Genomic DNA, 20,000 nt, shown 5'->3' with positions numbered 1-20,000 from the left:
TGATGGTGGTGATGATGATGATGGTGATGATGATGATGATGGTGATGATGATGATGGAGATGATGGTGGTGATGGTGGTGATGGTGGTGATGGTGATGGTGGTGATGGTGTTGATGATGGTGATGATGATGATGGTGATGATGGTGGTGTTGGTGATGATGATGATGATGGTGGTGATGGTGGTGATGGTGGTGATGATGATGATGGTGATGATGATGGTGTTGATGGTGATGATGATGATGGTGGTGATGGTGATGGTGGTGATGGTGGTGATGGTGGTGATGGTGATGGTGATGATGATGATGGTGGTGATGGTGTTGATAGTGGTGATGGTGATGGTGGTGATGGTGGTGATGGTGGTGATGGGGGTGCAGGTTTGTGAGCGGGAGTCGCGATGGGACGGCGCGTGTGTGGGCACGCAGGAAGAGGGGAGAGTGGAGCTCACTTGTACTCAACATGGCCACCTCACCCTCCTCACCAAGGTCGCTCACCCACCCACTCACCCATCAACTCACTCACCCACCCACCCACTCACTCACTCACTCACCCACTCACCCACTCACGCACTCACCCACCCACTCACGCACTCACCCACCCACTCACCTAACCACTCACTCACTCACCCACTCACCCACCCACCCACTCACTCACCCACCTACCCACCCACTCACCAACTCACTCACCCACTCACCCACTCACTCACCCACTCACTCACCCACCCATTCACCCACCCACTCACCCACCCACTCACCTAACCACTCACCCACCCACTCACCCACCCACTAATCCACCCACTCACCCACCCACCAACTCACCCACCCACCCACCAACTCACCCACCCACTCACCCACTCACCCACTCACTCACTCACCCACTCACCCACCAACTCACCCACCCACTCACTCATTCACCCACCCACTCACCCACCCACTCACTCACTCACCCACCCACTCACTCACTCAATCACTCACCCACCCACTCACTCACTCACTCACCCACCCACTCACCCACCCACCCACTCACCCACCCACCCACTCACTCACCCACCCACCCACTCACCCACCCACCCACCCACCCACCCACCCACCCACCCACTCACTCACCCACCCACTCACCCACCCACTCACTCACTCACTCACCCACCCACTCACCCACCCACCCACTCACCCACCCACCCATTCACCCACCCACTCACCCACCCACTCACCCATCAACTCACTCACCCACCCACCCACCCACCCACCCACTCACTCACTCACCCACCCACCCACCCACCCACTCACTCACTCACCCACTCACTCACTCACTCACCCACCCACCCACCTACCCACTCACCCACTCACCCACTCACTGACTCACTCACTCACTCACCCACCCACTCACCCACCCACTCACCCACCCACTCACCCACCTACCCACCCACTCACCAACTCAATCACCCACTCACCCACTCACCCACTCACTCACCCACCCACTCACCCACCCACTCACCTAACCACTCACCCACCCACTCACCCACCCACTAATCCACCCACTCACCCACCCACCAACTCACTCACCCACCCACCCACTCACCCACTCACCCACCAACTCACCCACCCACCCACTCACCCACTCACCCACCCACTCACCCACCCACTCACTCACTCACCCACCCACTCACTCAATCATTCACCCACCCACTCACCCACCCACCCACCCACCCACCCACCCACCCACTCACCCACCCACTCACCCACCCACTCACCCACCCACCCACTCACTCACTCACTCACCCACCCACCCACTCACCCACCCACCCACCCACCCACCCACTCACTCACCCACCCACTCACTCACCCACCCACTCACTCACTCACCCACCCACTCACCCACCCACCCACCCATTCACCCACCCACCCACCCACTCACTCACCCACCCTCTCACTCACTCACTCACTCACCCACCAACTCACCCACCCACTAATCCACCCACTCACCCACCCACTCACCCACCCACCCACTCACCCACCCACTCACCCACCCACCCACTCACCCACTCACCCACTCACTCACCCACCCACCCACCCACTCACCCACCCACTCACCCACCCACCCACCCACTCACCCACCCACTCACCCACTCACTCACTCACCCACCCTCTCACTCACTCACTCACCCACCCACCGACTCACCCACCCACTCACCCACCCACCCACCCACCCACCCACTCACCCACCCACCCACTCACCCTCTCTCCCCGTGTAGTGGTGAGCGTGGTGGTGAGCGTGGTGGTGAGCGTGGTGGTGAGGAGGAGGAGTGTCCGACGCGTCTCAAGGTAACGATGGTTGCCTGGGACCGTCGTGATAACCTCGTTGTCACGGCAACCAGCAACTTCCTGCTCAAAGTGTGGAACTCTCACACGGGGCAACTTCAACACTCGCTACGGGTGAGCAGTCAACACTCACCACTCACTCACTCACTCACCACTCACTCACCACTCACTCACCACTCACTCACTCACCCACTCACTCACCACTCACTCACTCACTCACCCACTCACCACTCACTCACCACTCACCCACTCACCCACCCACTCACTCACCCACTCACCCACTCACTCACTCACCCACTCACCCACTCACTCATCCACTCACCCACTCACCCACTCACTCACTCACCACTCACCCACTCACCCACTCACTCACTCACCCACTCACTCACCACCACTCACCACTCACTCACTCACCACTCACCCACTCACACCACCACCACTCACTCACCACTCACTCACTCACCCACCACACTCACTCTCCACTCACCCACTCACTCACTCACCACTCACTCACCACTCACTCACTCACCCACTCACTCACCACTCACTCACCCACTCACTCACCACTCACTCACTCACCCACTCACTCACCACTCACTCACCCACCCACTCACTCACCACTCACTCACTCACCCACCCACTCACTCACCACTCACTCACTCACCACTCACCCACTCACCCACCCACTCACTCACCACTCACTCACTCACCCACTCACTCACCACTCACCCACTCACCCACCCACTCACTCACCACTCACTCACTCACTCACTCACCACTCACTCACACACTCACTCACTCACCACTCACTCACCACTCACTCACACTCACCCACTCACTCACCACTCACTCACCCACTCACACACCACTCACTCACTCACTCACCACTCACTCACTCACCACTCACATCACCACCACCACTCACTCACCACTCACTCACCACTCACTCACACCTCACTCACTCACCCACTCACCACTCATCACCACTCACTCACTCACCCACTCACCCACTCACTTATCCACTCACCCACTCACCCACTCACTCACCCACTCACCCACTCACCACTCACTCACCACTCACTCACCCACCACCTCACTCACCACTCACTCACCACTCACTCACCCACTCACTCACTCACTCACACACCACTCACTTACCACTCCACTCACCACTCACTCACTCACTCACCCACTCACACCACTCACTCATCCACTCACTCACCCACTCACTCACCTCACTCACCCACTCACTCACCCACTCACTCACTCACCACTCACTCACCACTCACTCACTCACCCACTCACCCACTCACTCATCCACTCACCCACTCACTCACCCACTCACCCACTCACTCACCCACTCACTCACCACTCACTCACTCACTCACTCACTCACCCACTCACTCACCCACCCACTCACTCACCCACTCACTCACCCACTCACCACTCACTCACTCACTCACCACTCACCCACTCACTCACCACCCACTCACTCACTCACCACTCACTCACCACTCACTCACCCACTCACTCACTCACTCACTCACCACTCACTTACCACTCACTCATCCACTCACTCACCCACTCACTCACTCACTCACTCACCCACTCACTCACCCACTCACTCACTCACCACTCACTCACCACTCACTCACTCACCCACTCACCCACTCACTCATCCACTCACCCACTCACTCACCCACTCACCCACTCACTCACCCACTCACTCACCACTCACTCACTCACTCACTCACCCACTCACTCACCCACCCACTCACTCACCCACTCACTCACCCACTCACCACTCACTCACTCACTCACCACTCACCCACTCACTCACCACTCACTCACCACTCACTCACCACTCACTCACCACTCACTCACTCACCACTCACTCACCACTCACTCACCACTCACCCACTCACTCACCACTCACTCACCACTCACTCACCACTCACTCACTCACCACTCACTCACTCACCCACTCACCCACTCACTTATCCACTCACCCACTCACCCACTCACTCACTCACCCACTCACCCACTCACCACTCAATCACCACTCACTCACCCACTCACCCACTCACCACTCACTCACTCACCCACTCACCCACTCACTTATCCACTCACCCACTCACCCACTCACCACTCACTCACTCACCCACTCACTCACTCACCACTCACTCACCACTCACTCACCCACTCACTCACTCCACCACTCACTCACCACTCACTCACCACTCACTCACTCACCACCACTCACTCACTCACTCACCACCACTCACTCACTCACCCACTCACTCACTCACCCACTCACTCACTCACCACTCACTCACCACTCACTCACTCACCACCACTCACCACTCACTCACCACTCACTCACTCACCACTCACTCACCACTCACTCACTCACCACCACTCACCACTCACTCACCACTCACTCACTCACCACTCACTCACCACTCACTCACTCACCACCACTCACTCACTCACTCACCACTCACTCACCACTCACTCACTCACCCACTCACTCACTCACCACTCACCCACTCACCCACCCACTCACCCACTCACTCATCCACTCACCCATCCACTCACCCACTCACCCACTCACTCACTCACCACTCACCCACTCACCCACCCACTCACTCACTCACTCACCACTCACTCACTCACTCACTCACCCACTCACTCACTCACCACTCACCCACTCACCCACCCACTCACTCACCCACTCACTCACCACTCACTCACTCACTCACCCACCCACCCACTCATCCACTCACCCACTCACCCACTCACTCACTCACCACTCACCCACCCACTCACTCACCCACTCACTCACCACTCACTCACTCACCCACCCACCCACCCACCCACCCACTCACCACTCACCCACTCACCCACCCACCCACCCACTCACCACTCACTCACCACTCACTCACTCACTCACCACTCACTCACTCACCATTCACTCACCACTCACTCACCACTCACTCACTCACCACTCACTCACCACTCACTCACTCACTCACCCACCCACCCACTCACCACTCACCACTCACTCACTCACCACTCACTCACTCACCACTCACACACTCACTCACCCACCCACCCACCCACTCACCACTCACCACTCACTCACCACTCACTCACTCACCACTCACTCACTCACCCACCCACCCACTCACCACTCACCACTCACTCACCACTCACTCACTCACCACTCACTCACTCACCCACCCACCCACTCACCACTCACCACTCACTCACCACTCACTCACTCACCACTCACTCACTCACTCACCCACCCACTCACCACTCACTCACCACTCACTCACCACTCACTCACTCACTCACCCACCCACTCACCACTCACCACTCACTCACCACTCACTCACTCACTCACCACTCACTCACTCACCCACCCACCCACTCACCACTCACTCACCACTCACTCACTCACCACTCACTCACTCACTCACCCACCCACTCACCACTCACCACTCACTCACTCACCACTCACTCACTCACCACTCACTCACTCACCCACCCACCCACTCACCACTCACCACTCACTCACGTTGTTGTTGTTGTTGACAGGCGCACGAGGACGAGGTGTTTGTGTTGTTGACGTTGTTGTTGTTGTTGACGTAGTTGTTGTTGTTGTTGTTGTTGACAGGCGCACGAGGACGAGGTGTTTGTGTTGGAGCCGCACCCGTGGGACGGCCGCCTGCTGCTGTCTGCCGCCCACGACGGACGCCTCGCACTGTGGGACCTCCAGCGCGGAACTCGCGTTCGCACCCATCTCAACACGGTGCTCTATACACTATACACTACACTATACACTACTATACACTATACACTACACACTACACTACACACGCCTCGCACTGTGGGACCTCCAGCGCGGAACTCGCGTTCGCACCCATCTCAACACGGTGCTCTATACACTATACACTACACTATACACTACACTATACACTACACTATACACTACTATACACTATACACTACACTACACACTACACTACACACGCCTCGCACTGTGGGACCTCCAGCGCGGAACTCGCGTTCGCACCCATCTCAACACGGTGCTCTATACACTATACACTACACTATACACTACACTATACACTACTATACACTATACACTACACTACACACTACACTACACACGCCTCGCACTGTGGGACCTCCAGCGCGGAACTCGCGTTCGCACCCATCTCAACACGGTGCTCTATACACTCTACACTACACTATACACTACACTATACACTACTATACACTATACACTACACTACACACTACACTATACACTACTATACACTATACACTACACTATACACTACACTATACACTATACACTACACTATACACTACACTATACACTACACTATACACTATACACTACACTATACACTACACTATACACTACTATACACTACTACACACTACACTATACACTACTACACACTACACTACACACTACACTACACATGCTACACTGCACACGCTACACCCTTTGACCCTCCCTCGACCCCCCCATGACCCCCATGACCCCCGTGACCCCCATGACCCCCGACAGATTGAGGGCCAGGGTCACGGGGCGCTGTTTGACTGCCGATTCTCTCCCGACGGATTGTCGCTGTGCGCCACCGACTCACACGGTCAACTCCTGCTGATGTCACACTCGGACACGCACAGCCAGGTGTGTGTGTGTGTGTCTGTGTGTGTCTGTGTGTCTGTGTGTGTGTGTCTGTGTGTGTGTCTGTGTGTGTGTCTGTGTGTGCGCCACCGACTCACACGGCCAACTCCTGCTGATGTCACACTCGGACACGCACAGCCAGGTGTGTGTGTGTGTGTCTGTGTGTGTGTGTGTGTCTGTGTGTGTCTGTGTGTGTGTGTCTGTGTGTGCGCCACCGACTCACACGGCCAACTCCTGCTGATGTCACACTCGGACACGCACAGCCAGGTGTGTGTGTGTGTGTCTGTGTGTGTGTGTCTGTGTGTGTGTCTGTGTGTGTCTGTGTGTGTGTCTGTGTGTGCGCCACCGACTCACACGGTCAACTCCTGCTGATGTCACACTCGGACACGCACAGCCAGGTGTGTGTGTGTGTGTCTGTGTGTGTGTGTGTGTGTCTGTGTGTGTGTGTCTGTGTGTGTGTGTGTCACTGTGTGTGTGTCTGTGTGTGTGTCTGTGTGTGCGCCACCGACTCACACGGCCAACTCCTGCTGATGTCACACTCGGACACGCACAGCCAGGTGTGTGTGTGTGTCTGTGTGTGTCTGTGTGTCTGTGTGTGTGTGTCTGTGTGTGTGTGTGTCACTGTGTGTGTGTCTGTGTGTGTGTCTGTGTGTGCGCCACCGACTCACACGGCCAACTCCTGCTGATGTCACACTCGGACACGCACAGCCAGGTGTGTGTGTGTGTCTGTGTGTGTCTGTGTGTCTGTGTGTGTGTGTCTGTGTGTGTGTGTGTCACTGTGTGTGTGTCTGTGTGTGTGTCTGTGTGTGCGCCACCGACTCACACGGCCAACTCCTGCTGATGTCACACTCGGACACGCACAGCCAGGTGTGTGTGTGTGTCTGTGTGTGTCTGTGTGTCTGTGTGTGTGTGTCTGTGTGTGTGTGTGTCACTGTGTGTGTCTGTGTGTGTGTCTGTGTGTGCGCCACCGACTCACACGGCCAACTCCTGCTGATGTCACACTCGGACACGCACAGCCAGGTGTGTGTGTGTGTCTGTGTGTGTCTGTGTGTCTGTGTGTGTGTGTCTGTGTGTGTGTGTGTCACTGTGTGTGTGTCTGTGTGTGTGTCTGTGTGTGCGCCACCGACTCACACGGCCAACTCCTGCTGATGTCACACTCGGACACGCACAGCCAGGTGTGTGTGTGTGTCTGTGTGTGTCTGTGTGTCTGTGTGTGTGTGTCTGTGTGTGTGTGTGTCACTGTGTGTGTGTCTGTGTGTGTGTCTGTGTGTGCGCCACCGACTCACACGGCCAACTCCTGCTGATGTCACACTCGGACACGCACAGCCAGGTGTGTGTGTGTGTCTGTGTGTGTCTGTGTGTCTGTGTGTGTGTGTCTGTGTGTGTGTGTGTCACTGTGTGTGTGTCTGTGTGTGTGTCTGTGTGTGCGCCACCGACTCACACGGCCAACTCCTGCTGATGTCACACTCGGACACGCACAGCCAGGTGTGTGTGTGTGTCTGTGTGTGTCTGTGTGTCTGTGTGTGTGTGTCTGTGTGTGTGTGTGTCACTGTGTGTGTGTCTGTGTGTGTGTCTGTGTGTGCGCCACCGACTCACACGGCCAACTCCTGCTGATGTCACACTCGGACACGCACAGCCAGGTGTGTGTGTGTGTCTGTGTGTGTCTGTGTGTCTGTGTGTGTGTGTCTGTGTGTGTGTGTGTCACTGTGTGTGTGTCTGTGTGTGTGTCTGTGTGTGCGCCACCGACTCACACGGCCAACTCCTGCTGATGTCACACTCGGACACGCACAGCCAGGTGTGTGTGTGTGTCTGTGTGTGTCTGTGTGTCTGTGTGTGTGTGTCTGTGTGTGTGTGTGTCACTGTGTGTGTGTCTGTGTGTGTGTCTGTGTGTGCGCCACCGACTCACACGGCCAACTCCTGCTGATGTCACACTCGGACACGCACAGCCAGGTGTGTGTGTGTGTCTGTGTGTGTCTGTGTGTCTGTGTGTGTGTGTCTGTGTGTGTGTGTGTCACTGTGTGTGTGTCTGTGTGTGTGTCTGTGTGTGCGCCACCGACTCACACGGCCAACTCCTGCTGATGTCACACTCGGACACGCACAGCCAGGTGTGTGTGTGTGTCTGTGTGTGTCTGTGTGTCTGTGTGTGTGTGTCTGTGTGTGTGTGTGTCACTGTGTGTGTGTCTGTGTGTGTGTCTGTGTGTGCGCCACCGACTCACACGGCCAACTCCTGCTGATGTCACACTCGGACACGCACAGCCAGGTGTGTGTGTGTGTCTGTGTGTGTCTGTGTGTCTGTGTGTGTGTGTCTGTGTGTGTGTGTGTCACTGTGTGTGTGTCTGTGTGTGTGTCTGTGTGTGCGCCACCGACTCACACGGCCAACTCCTGCTGATGTCACACTCGGACACGCACAGCCAGGTGTGTGTGTGTGTCTGTGTGTGTCTGTGTGTCTGTGTGTGTGTGTCTGTGTGTGTGTGTGTCACTGTGTGTGTGTCTGTGTGTGTGTCTGTGTGTGCGCCACCGACTCACACGGCCAACTCCTGCTGATGTCACACTCGGACACGCACAGCCAGGTGTGTGTGTGTGTCTGTGTGTGTCTGTGTGTCTGTGTGTGTGTGTCTGTGTGTGTGTGTGTCACTGTGTGTGTGTCTGTGTGTGTGTCTGTGTGTGCGCCACCGACTCACACGGCCAACTCCTGCTGATGTCACACTCGGACACGCACAGCCAGGTGTGTGTGTGTGTCTGTGTGTGTCTGTGTGTCTGTGTGTGTGTGTCTGTGTGTGTGTGTGTCACTGTGTGTGTGTCTGTGTGTGTGTCTGTGTGTGCGCCACCGACTCACACGGCCAACTCCTGCTGATGTCACACTCGGACACGCACAGCCAGGTGTGTGTGTGTGTCTGTGTGTGTCTGTGTGTCTGTGTGTGTGTGTCTGTGTGTGTGTGTGTCACTGTGTGTGTGTCTGTGTGTGTGTCTGTGTGTGCGCCACCGACTCACACGGCCAACTCCTGCTGATGTCACACTCGGACACGCACAGCCAGGTGTGTGTGTGTGTCTGTGTGTGTCTGTGTGTCTGTGTGTGTGTGTCTGTGTGTGTGTGTGTCACTGTGTGTGTGTCTGTGTGTGTGTCTGTGTGTGCGCCACCGACTCACACGGCCAACTCCTGCTGATGTCACACTCGGACACGCACAGCCAGGTGTGTGTGTGTGTCTGTGTGTGTCTGTGTGTCTGTGTGTGTGTGTGTCTGAGTGTGTGTGTGTGTGTCACTGTGTGTGTGTGTCTGTGTGTGTCTGTGTGTGCGCCACCGACTCACACGGCCAACTCCTGCTGATGTCACACTCGGACACGCACAGCCAGGTGTGTGTGTGTGTCTGTGTGTGTCTGTGTGTCTGTGTGTGTGTGTCTGTGTGTGTGTGTGTCACTGTGTGTGTGTCTGTGTGTGTGTCTGTGTGTGCGCCACCGACTCACACGGCCAACTCCTGCTGATGTCACACTCGGACACGCACAGCCAGGTGTGTGTGTGTGTCTGTGTGTGTCACTGTGTGTGTGTCTGTCTCCCTCTCTGTGTCTCCTCCCCCCGTGTCTCCCCCCGTGTCTCCTCACCTCCCCTGTGTCTCTCCCCGTGTCTCTCCCCGTGTCTCCCCGTGTCTCCTTGTGTCTCTCCCCGTGTCTCTCCCCGTGTCTCCCCGTGTCTCCTTGTGTCTCCCCCCGTGTCTCTCCCCGTGTCTCTCCCCGTGTCTCTCCCCCTGTCTCCCCGTGTCTCCCCGTGTCTCCTTGTGTCTCCCCCCGTGTCTCCCCCTGTGTCTCTCCCCGTGTCTCTCCCCGTGTCTCCCCGTGTCTCCTTGTGTCTCCCCCTGTGTCTCTCCCCGTGTCTCTCCCCGTGTCTCCCCGTGTCTCCTTGTGTCTCCCCCCGTGTCTCCCCCCCGTGTCTCCCCGTGTCTCTCCCCGTGTCTCTCCCCGTGTCTCTCCCCGTGTCTCCCCGTGTCTCCTTGTGTCTCCCCCTGTGTCTCTCCCCGTGTCTCTCCCCGTGTCTCCCCGTGTCTCCTTGTGTCTCCCCCCGTGTCTCCCCCCCGTGTCTCCCCGTGTCTCTCCCCGTGTCTCTCCCCGTGTCTCCCCGTGTCTCTCCCCGTGTCTCCTTGTGTCTCCCCCCGTGTCTCCCCCCGTGTCTCCTCACCTCCCCTGTGTCTCCCCCCGTGTCTCTCCCCGTGTCTCCCCGTGTCTCTCCCCGTGTCTCCTTGTGTCTCCCCCCGTGTCTCCCCCCGTGTCTCCTCACCTCCCCTGTGTCTCCCCCCGTTGTCTCTCCCCGTGTCTCTCCCCCGTGTCTCTCCGTGTCTCCGCCCAGGCGATCCCGGACCAGCTGTTCTTCCACACAGACTACCGCCCGCTGATTCATGTCTCTACGCGTGTCTCCCCCCGTGTCTCTACCCGTGTCTCCCCGTGTCTCTCCCCCCGTGTCTCTCCCCCCGTGTCTCTCCCCGTGTCTCTCCCCATGTCTCCTTGTGTCTCTGCCCGTGTCTCCCCCCGTGTCTCTCCCCCCGTGTCTCCCCCTGTGTCTCTCCCCATGTCTCCTTGTGTCTCTGCCCGTGTCTCCCCCCGTGTCTCCTCACCTCCCCTGTGTCTCCCCCCGTGTCTCTCCCCGTGTCTCCTTGTGTCTCCCTCTCTCCCCGTGTCTCTCTCCCCCCGTGTCTCCCCCCGTGTCTCCCCCCGTGTCTCCGCCCAGGCGATCCCGGACCAGCTGTTCTTCCACACGGACTACCGCCCGCTGATCCGCGACGCCAACGACTTTGTGCTGGACGCACAGACGCAGCAGGCCCCGCACCTCATGCCTCCGGCCTTCCTAGTCGACGTCAACGGAAACCCGCACCCCCCACACGCCCAGCGCCTCGTGCCCGGCAGGCGCGGAGCCCCTCTACACCAGCTGGTGCCTCAGATGGGGCTCGGTCCATCGGGTGAGTCAGTCAGGCAGTTAGTCAGGCAGTCAGACAGCTAGTTAGTTAGTCACTCATTCGGTTACTCATTCGGTTACTCATTCGGTTACTCAGCCGCTCAGTCACTCAGTCACTCAGTCAGTCTCTCAGTCAGTCAGTCACTCAGTCAGTCGCTCAGTCACTCAGTCACTCAGTCACTCAGTCACGGAAACCCGCACCCCCCACACGCCCAGCGCGGAGCCCCTCTACACCAGCTGGTGCCTCAGATGGGGCTCGGTCCATCGGGTGAGTCAGTCAGTCAGGCGGTCAGGCAGTTAGTTAGTCAGGCGGTCAGTCAGTCAGTCGGTCAGTCAGTCATGCAGTCAGTCAGTCATGCAGTCAGTCAGTCGGTCAGTCGCTCAGTAATTCAGTCGCTCAGTCAGTCAGTCAGTCTCTCAGTCAGTCAGTCGCTCAGTCACTCAGTCACTCAGTCAGTCTCTCAGTCAGTCACTCAGTCAGTCGCTCAGTCACTCAGTCACTCAGTCACTCAGTCACGGAAACCCGCACCCCCCACACGCCCAGCGCGGAGCCCCTCTACACCAGCTGGTGCCTCAGATGGGGCTCGGTCCATCGGGTGAGTCAGTCAGTCAGGCGGTCAGGCAGTTAGTTAGTCAGGCGGTCAGTCAGTCAGTCGGTCAGTCGCTCAGTAATTCAGTTGCTCAGTCAGTCAGTCAGTCTCTCAGTCAGTCAGTCGCTCAGTCAGTCAGTCAGTCGCTCAGTCAGTCAGTCGCTCAGTCAGTCAGTCGCTCAGTAACTCAGTCGCTCAATCAGTCAGTCGCTCAGTCAGTCAGTCGCTCAGTAACTCAGTCAGTCGCTCAGTCAGTCAGTCGCTCAGTCAGTCAGTCAGTCGCTCAGTCAGTCAGTCGCTCAGTAACTCAGTCGCTCAATCAGTCAGTCGCTCAGTCAGTCAGTCGCTCAGTAACTCAGTCGCTCAATCAGTCAGTCGCTCAGTCAGTCAGTCGCTCAGTAACTCAGTCGCTCAATCAGTCAGTCGCTCAGTCAGTCAGTCGCTCAGTAACTCAGTCACTCAATCAGTCAGTCGCTCAGTCAGTCAGTCGCTCAGTAACTCAGTCAGTCAGTCAGTCGCTCAGTCAGTCAGTCGCTCAGTAACTCAGTCGCTCAGTCAGTCAGTCGCTCAGTAACTCAGTCAGTCGCTCAGTCAGTCAGTCGCTCAGTCAGTCAGTCAGTCGCTCAGTAACTCAGTCGCTCAGTCAGTCAGTCAGTCAGTCGCTCAGTAACTCAGTCGCTCAGTAACTCAGTCACGGCAACCCGCACCCACCACACGCCCAGCGCGGAGCCCCTCTACATCAGCTGGTGCCTCAGATGGGGCTCGGTCCATCGGGTGAGTCAGTCAGGCAGTTAGTCAGGCAGTCAGACAGTTAGTTAGTCACTCAATAACTCAGTCAGTCACTCATTCGGTTACTCATTCGGTTACTCAGCCGCTCACTCAGTCAGTCGCTCAGTCAGTCAGTCGCTCAGTCGCTCAGTCAGTCGCTCAGTCACTCAGTCGCTCAGTCACTCAGTCACTCAGTCAGTCTCTCAGTCAGTCAGTCACTCAGTCAGTCGCTCAGTCAGTCAGTCACTCAGTCGCTCAGTCACTCAGTCAGTCTCTCAGTCAGTCAGTCACTCAGTCAGTCACTCAGTCAGTCAGTCACTCAGTCGCTCAGTCACTCAGTCAGTCTCTCAGTCAGTCAGTCAGTCACTCAGTCGCTCAGTCACTCAGTCACTCAGTCACTCAGTCACGGAAACCCGCACCCCCCACACGCCCAGCGCGGAGCCCCTCTACATCAGCTGGTGCCTCAGATGGGGCTCGGTCCATCGGGTGAGTCAGGCAGTCAGGCGGTCAGGCAGTTAGTTAGTCAGTCGGTCAGTCAGTCATTCGCTCAGTCGCTCAGTCAGTCAGTCAGTCTCTCAGTCACTCAGTCAGTCAGTCGCTCAGTCAGTCAGTCGCTCAGTCAGTCAGTCGCTCAGTCAGTCAGTCGCTCAGTAACTCAGTCAGTCAGTCAGTCAGTCGCTCAGTAACTCAGTCAGTCAGTCGCTCAGTAACTCAGTCAGTCAGTAACTCAGTAACTCAGTCAGTCAGTCGCTCAGTAACTCAGTCAGTCAGTCGCTCAGTAACTCAGTCAGTCAGTCAGTCAGTCGCTCAGTAACTCAGTCAGTCAGTCAGTCGCTCAGTAACTCAGTCAGTCAGTCGCTCAGTAACTCAGTCGCTCAGTAACTCAGTCAGTCAGTCAGTCAGTCGCTCAGTCAGTCAGTCGCTCAGTAACTCAGTCGCTCAGTAACTCAGTCGCTCAGTCAGTCAGTCGCTCAGTCAGTCAGTCGCTCAATCAGTCAGTCGCTCAGTCAGTCAGTCGCTCAGTAACTCAGTCGCTCAATCAGTCAGTCGCTCAGTCAGTCAGTCGCTCAGTCAGTCGCTCAATCAGTCAGTCGCTCAGTAACTCAGTCGCTCAGTCAGTCAGTCGCTCAGTCAGTCAGTCGCTCAGTAACTCAGTCGCTCAATCAGTCAGTCGCTCAGTCAGTCAGTCGCTCAGTCAGTCAGTCGCTCAGTAACTCAGTCGCTCAATCAGTCAGTCGCTCAGTCAGTCAGTCGCTCAGTAACTCAGTCGCTCAATCAGTCAGTCGCTCAGTCAGTCAGTCGCTCAGTAACTCAGTCGCTCAATCAGTCAGTCGCTCAGTCAGTCAGTCGCTCAGTAACTCAGTCGCTCAATCAGTCAGTCAGTCGCTCAGTCAGTCAGTCAGTCGCTCAGTCACTCAGTCAGTCGCTCAGTCAGTCAGTCGCTCAGTCGCTCAGTCAGTCGCTCAGTCAGTCAGTCGCTCAGTCGCTCAGTCAGTCGCTCAGTCACTCAGTCGCTCAGTCACTCAGTCACTCAGTCAGTCTCTCAGTCAGTCAGTCACTCAGTCAGTCGCTCAGTCAGTCAGTCACTCAGTCGCTCAGTCACTCAGTCAGTCTCTCAGTCAGTCAGTCACTCAGTCAGTCACTCAGTCAGTCAGTCACTCAGTCGCTCAGTCACTCAGTCAGTCTCTCAGTCAGTCAGTCAGTCACTCAGTCGCTCAGTCACTCAGTCACTCAGTCACTCAGTCACGGAAACCCGCACCCCCCACACGCCCAGCGCGGAGCCCCTCTACATCAGCTGGTGCCTCAGATGGGGCTCGGTCCATCGGGTGAGTCAGGCAGTCAGGCGGTCAGGCAGTTAGTTAGTCAGTCGGTCAGTCAGTCATTCGCTCAGTCGCTCAGTCAGTCAGTCAGTCTCTCAGTCACTCAGTCAGTCAGTCGCTCAGTCAGTCAGTCGCTCAGTCAGTCAGTCGCTCAGTCAGTCAGTCGCTCAGTAACTCAGTCAGTCAGTCAGTCAGTCGCTCAGTAACTCAGTCAGTCAGTCGCTCAGTAACTCAGTCAGTCAGTAACTCAGTAACTCAGTCAGTCAGTCGCTCAGTAACTCAGTCAGTCAGTCGCTCAGTAACTCAGTCAGTCAGTCAGTCAGTCGCTCAGTAACTCAGTCAGTCAGTCAGTCGCTCAGTAACTCAGTCAGTCAGTCGCTCAGTAACTCAGTCGCTCAGTAACTCAGTCAGTCAGTCAGTCAGTCGCTCAGTCAGTCAGTCGCTCAGTAACTCAGTCGCTCAGTAACTCAGTCGCTCAGTCAGTCAGTCGCTCAGTCAGTCAGTCGCTCAATCAGTCAGTCGCTCAGTCAGTCAGTCGCTCAGTAACTCAGTCGCTCAATCAGTCAGTCGCTCAGTCAGTCAGTCGCTCAGTCAGTCGCTCAATCAGTCAGTCGCTCAGTAACTCAGTCGCTCAGTCAGTCAGTCGCTCAGTCAGTCAGTCGCTCAGTAACTCAGTCGCTCAATCAGTCAGTCGCTCAGTCAGTCAGTCGCTCAGTCAGTCAGTCGCTCAGTAACTCAGTCGCTCAATCAGTCAGTCGCTCAGTCAGTCAGTCGCTCAGTAACTCAGTCGCTCAATCAGTCAGTCGCTCAGTCAGTCAGTCGCTCAGTAACTCAGTCGCTCAATCAGTCAGTCGCTCAGTCAGTCAGTCGCTCAGTAACTCAGTCGCTCAATCAGTCAGTCAGTCGCTCAGTCAGTCAGTCAGTCGCTCAGTCAGTCAGTCGCTCAGTAACTCAGTCAGTCGCTCAGTCAGTCAGTCGCTCAGTCAGTCAGTCAGTCGCTCAGTCAGTCAGTCGCTCAGTAACTCAGTCAGTCGCTCAGTCAGTCAGTCGCTCAGTCAGTCAGTCAGTCGCTCAGTCAGTCAGTCGCTCAGTAACTCAGTCGCTCAGTCAGTCAGTCGCTCAGTAACTCAGTCGCTCAATCAGTCAGTCGCTCAGTCAGTCAGTCGCTCAGTAACTCAGTCGCTCAATCAGTCAGTCGCTCAGTAACTCAGTCAGTCGCTCAGTCAGTCAGTCGCTCAGTCAGTCAGTCAGTCGCTCAGTCAGTCAGTCGCTCAGTAACTCAGTCAGTCGCTCAGTCAGTCAGTCGCTCAGTCAGTCAGTCAGTCGCTCAGTCAGTCAGTCGCTCAGTAACTCAGTCGCTCAATCAGTCAGTCGCTCAGTCAGTCAGTCAGTCGCTCAGTCAGTCAGTCAGTCGCTCAGTCAGTCAGTCGCTCAGTAACTCAGTCGCTCAATCAGTCAGTCGCTCAGTCAGTCAGTCGCTCAGTAACTCAGTCGCTCAATCAGTCAGTCGCTCAGTCAGTCAGTCGCTCAGTAACTCAGTCGCTCAATCAGTCAGTCAGTCGCTCAGTCAGTCAGTCAGTCGCTCAGTCAGTCAGTCGCTCAGTAACTCAGTCAGTCGCTCAGTCAGTCAGTCGCTCAGTCAGTCAGTCAGTCGCTCAGTCAGTCAGTCGCTCAGTAACTCAGTCAGTCGCTCAGTCAGTCAGTCGCTCAGTCAGTCAGTCAGTCGCTCAGTCAGTCAGTCGCTCAGTAACTCAGTCGCTCAGTCAGTCAGTCGCTCAGTAACTCAGTCGCTCAGTCAGTCAGTCGCTCAGTAACTCAGTCAGTCGCTCAGTCAGTCAGTCGCTCAGTCAGTCAGTCAGTCGCTCAGTCAGTCAGTCGCTCAGTAACTCAGTCGCTCAATCAGTCAGTCACTCAGTCGCTCAGTCACGGCAACCCGCACCCACCACACGCCCAGCGCGGAGCCCCTCTACATCAGCTGGTGCCTCAGATGGGGCTCGGTCCATCGGGTGAGTCAGTCAGGCAGTTAGTCAGGCAGTCAGACAGTTAGTTAGTTAGTCACTCAATAACTCAGTCAGTCACTCATTCGGTTACTCATTCGGTTACTCAGCCGCTCACTCAGTCAGTCGCTCAGTCAGTCAGTCGCTCAGTCGCTCAGTCAGTCGCTCAGTCACTCAGTCGCTCAGTCACTCAGTCACTCAGTCAGTCTCTCAGTCAGTCAGTCACTCAGTCAGTCGCTCAGTCAGTCAGTCACTCAGTCGCTCAGTCACTCAGTCAGTCTCTCAGTCAGTCAGTCACTCAGTCAGTCACTCAGTCAGTCAGTCACTCAGTCGCTCAGTCACTCAGTCAGTCTCTCAGTCAGTCAGTCAGTCACTCAGTCGCTCAGTCACTCAGTCACTCAGTCACTCAGTCACGGAAACCCGCACCCCCCACACGCCCAGCGCGGAGCCCCTCTACATCAGCTGGTGCCTCAGATGGGGCTCGGTCCATCGGGTGAGTCAGGCAGTCAGGCGGTCAGGCAGTTAGTTAGTCAGTCGGTCAGTCAGTCATTCGCTCAGTCGCTCAGTCAGTCAGTCAGTCTCTCAGTCACTCAGTCAGTCAGTCGCTCAGTCAGTCAGTCGCTCAGTCAGTCAGTCGCTCAGTCAGTCAGTCGCTCAGTAACTCAGTCAGTCAGTCAGTCAGTCGCTCAGTAACTCAGTCAGTCAGTCAGTCAGTCGCTCAGTAACTCAGTAACTCAGTCAGTCAGTCGCTCACTAACTCAGTCAGTCAGTCGCTCAGTAACTCAGTCAGTCAGTCAGTCGCTCAGTAACTCAGTCAGTCAGTCAGTCGCTCAGTAACTCAGTCAGTCAGTCAGTCACTCAGTAACTCAGTCAGTCAGTCGCTCAGTAACTCAGTCAGTCAGTCAGTCGCTCAGTAACTCAGTCAGTCAGTCGCTCAGTAACTCAGTAACTCAGTCAGTCAGTCAGTCAGTAACTCAGTCAGTCAGTCAGTCAGTCGCTCAGTAACTCAGTCAGTCAGTCAGTCAGTCGCTCAGTAACTCAGTCAGTCAGTCGCTCAGTAACTCAGTCAGTCAGTCGCTCAGTAACTCAGTCAGTCAGTCAGTCGCTCAGTAACTCAGTAACTCAGTCAGTCAGTCAGTCGCTCAGTAACTCAGTCAGTCAGTCAGTAACTCAGTCAGTCAGTCAGTCAGTCGCTCAGTAACTCAGTCAGTCAGTCAGTAACTCAGTAACTCAGTCAGTCAGTCGCTCAGTAACTCAGTCAGTCAGTCAGTCGCTCAGTAACTCAGTCAGTCAGTCAGTCGCTCAGTAACTCAGTCAGTCAGTCAGTCGCTCAGTAACTCAGTCAGTCAGTCAGTCAGTCGCTCAGTAACTCAGTCAGTCAGTCAGTCGCTCAGTAACTCAGTCAGTCAGTCAGTCGCTCAGTCAGTCAGTCACTCAGTCACGGCAACCCGCACCCCCCACACGCCCAGCGCCTCGTGCCCGGCAGGCGCGGAGCCCCTCTACACCAGCTGGTGCCTCAGATGGGGCTCGGTCCATCGGGTGAGTCAGTCAGGCAGTTAGTCAGGCAGTCAGACAGCTAGTTAGTTAGTCACTCAGTCACTCAGTCAGTCAGTCTCTCAGTTACTCACCCACTCACCACTCACCCACCCACTCACCACCCACCCACTCACCACCCACCCACTCACCACTCACCCACCCACTCACCACCCAACCACTCACCACCCACCCTCCACCCACCCACCCTCCACCCACCCACTCACCACCCACCCACTCACCACCCACCCACTCACCACCCACCCACTCACCACTCACCCACCCACTCACCACCCACCCACTCACCACCCACCCTCCACCCACCCACTCACCATCCACCCACTCACTCACCCACCCACTCACTCACTCACCCACCCACTCACCCACTCACTCACTCACCCACCCACTCACTCACTCACCCACTCACTCACCCACCCACTCACCCACTCACCACCCACCCACTCACCACCCACCCACTCACTCACCCACCCACTCACCCACTCACTCACTCACCCACTCACTCACTCACCCACCCACTCACTCACTCACTCACCCACCCACTCACCCACTCACCACCTACCCACTCACCCACTCACCACCCACCCACCCACTCACCACTCACCCACCCACTCACCACTCACCCACCCACTCACCACCCACCCACTCACCACTCACCCACCCACTCACCCACCCACTCACCACCCACCCACTCACTCACCCACCCACTCACCCACTCACTTACTCACTCACCCACTCACTCACCCACCCACTCACCCACTCACCACCCACCCACTCACCACCCACCCACTCACCACCCACTCACCACCCACCCACTCACCACCCACCCACTCACCACCCACTCACCCACTCACCCACCCACCCACCCACCCACTCACTCACTCACCCACTCACTCACCATCCACCCACTCACCACCCACCCACTCACCACCCACCCACTCACCACCCACTCACCCACTCACCCACCCACCCACCCACCCACCCACTCACTCACCCACTCACTCACTCACCACCCACCCACTCACCACCCACCCACTCACTCACTCACCCACCCACTCACCCACTCACTTACTCACTCACTCACTCACCCACCCACTCACTCACTCACCCACCCACTCACCACCCACCCACTCACCACCCACTCACCCACTCACCCACCCACCCACTCACTCACTCACCCACCCACTCACCACCCACCCACCCACTCACCCACACACCCCACCCACCCACTCACTCACTCACCCACCCACTCACCACCCACCCACTCACCACCCACTCACCCACTCACCCACCCACCCACTCACTCACTCAC

General features: G+C 56.6%; 1 protein-coding gene and 1 long non-coding RNA gene across 2 annotated transcripts in view; both read left to right on the top strand.

Moving 5' to 3' along the window:
• The window catches only part of LOC144954487 (uncharacterized), a 21,059-nt gene extending 14,933 nt beyond the window's left edge, over positions 1–6,126 (top strand). Inside the window, exons 3-5 of the long non-coding RNA XR_013641215.1 lie at positions 375–482; positions 2,249–2,429; positions 5,998–6,126. This is a non-coding gene — a long non-coding RNA (uncharacterized LOC144954487). The remainder of the gene's footprint in view (positions 1–374; positions 483–2,248; positions 2,430–5,997) is intronic.
• Positions 6,127–6,490: 364 nt separating this feature from the next.
• On the top strand, positions 6,491–18,676 carry LOC144954488 (bromodomain and WD repeat-containing protein 3-like; the record flags this gene model as incomplete). The annotated part of the gene is made up of 4 exons (XM_078884975.1): positions 6,491–6,550; positions 6,904–7,026; positions 11,738–11,966; positions 18,624–18,676. Coding segments are annotated over exons 2-4 (309 nt in total), but the record flags the coding sequence as incomplete, so codon positions are not given.
• Positions 18,677–20,000: the final 1,324 nt, after the last annotated feature.

This window comes from Lampetra fluviatilis, unplaced genomic scaffold (genome assembly GCF_964198595.1).
Source record: "Lampetra fluviatilis unplaced genomic scaffold, kcLamFluv1.1 SCAFFOLD_970, whole genome shotgun sequence".
NCBI lineage: Eukaryota > Metazoa > Chordata > Hyperoartia > Petromyzontiformes > Petromyzontidae > Lampetra > Lampetra fluviatilis.
The sequence above is the reverse complement of the archived record's forward strand: the minus strand, read 5'-3'. Positions and strand labels throughout refer to the sequence as shown.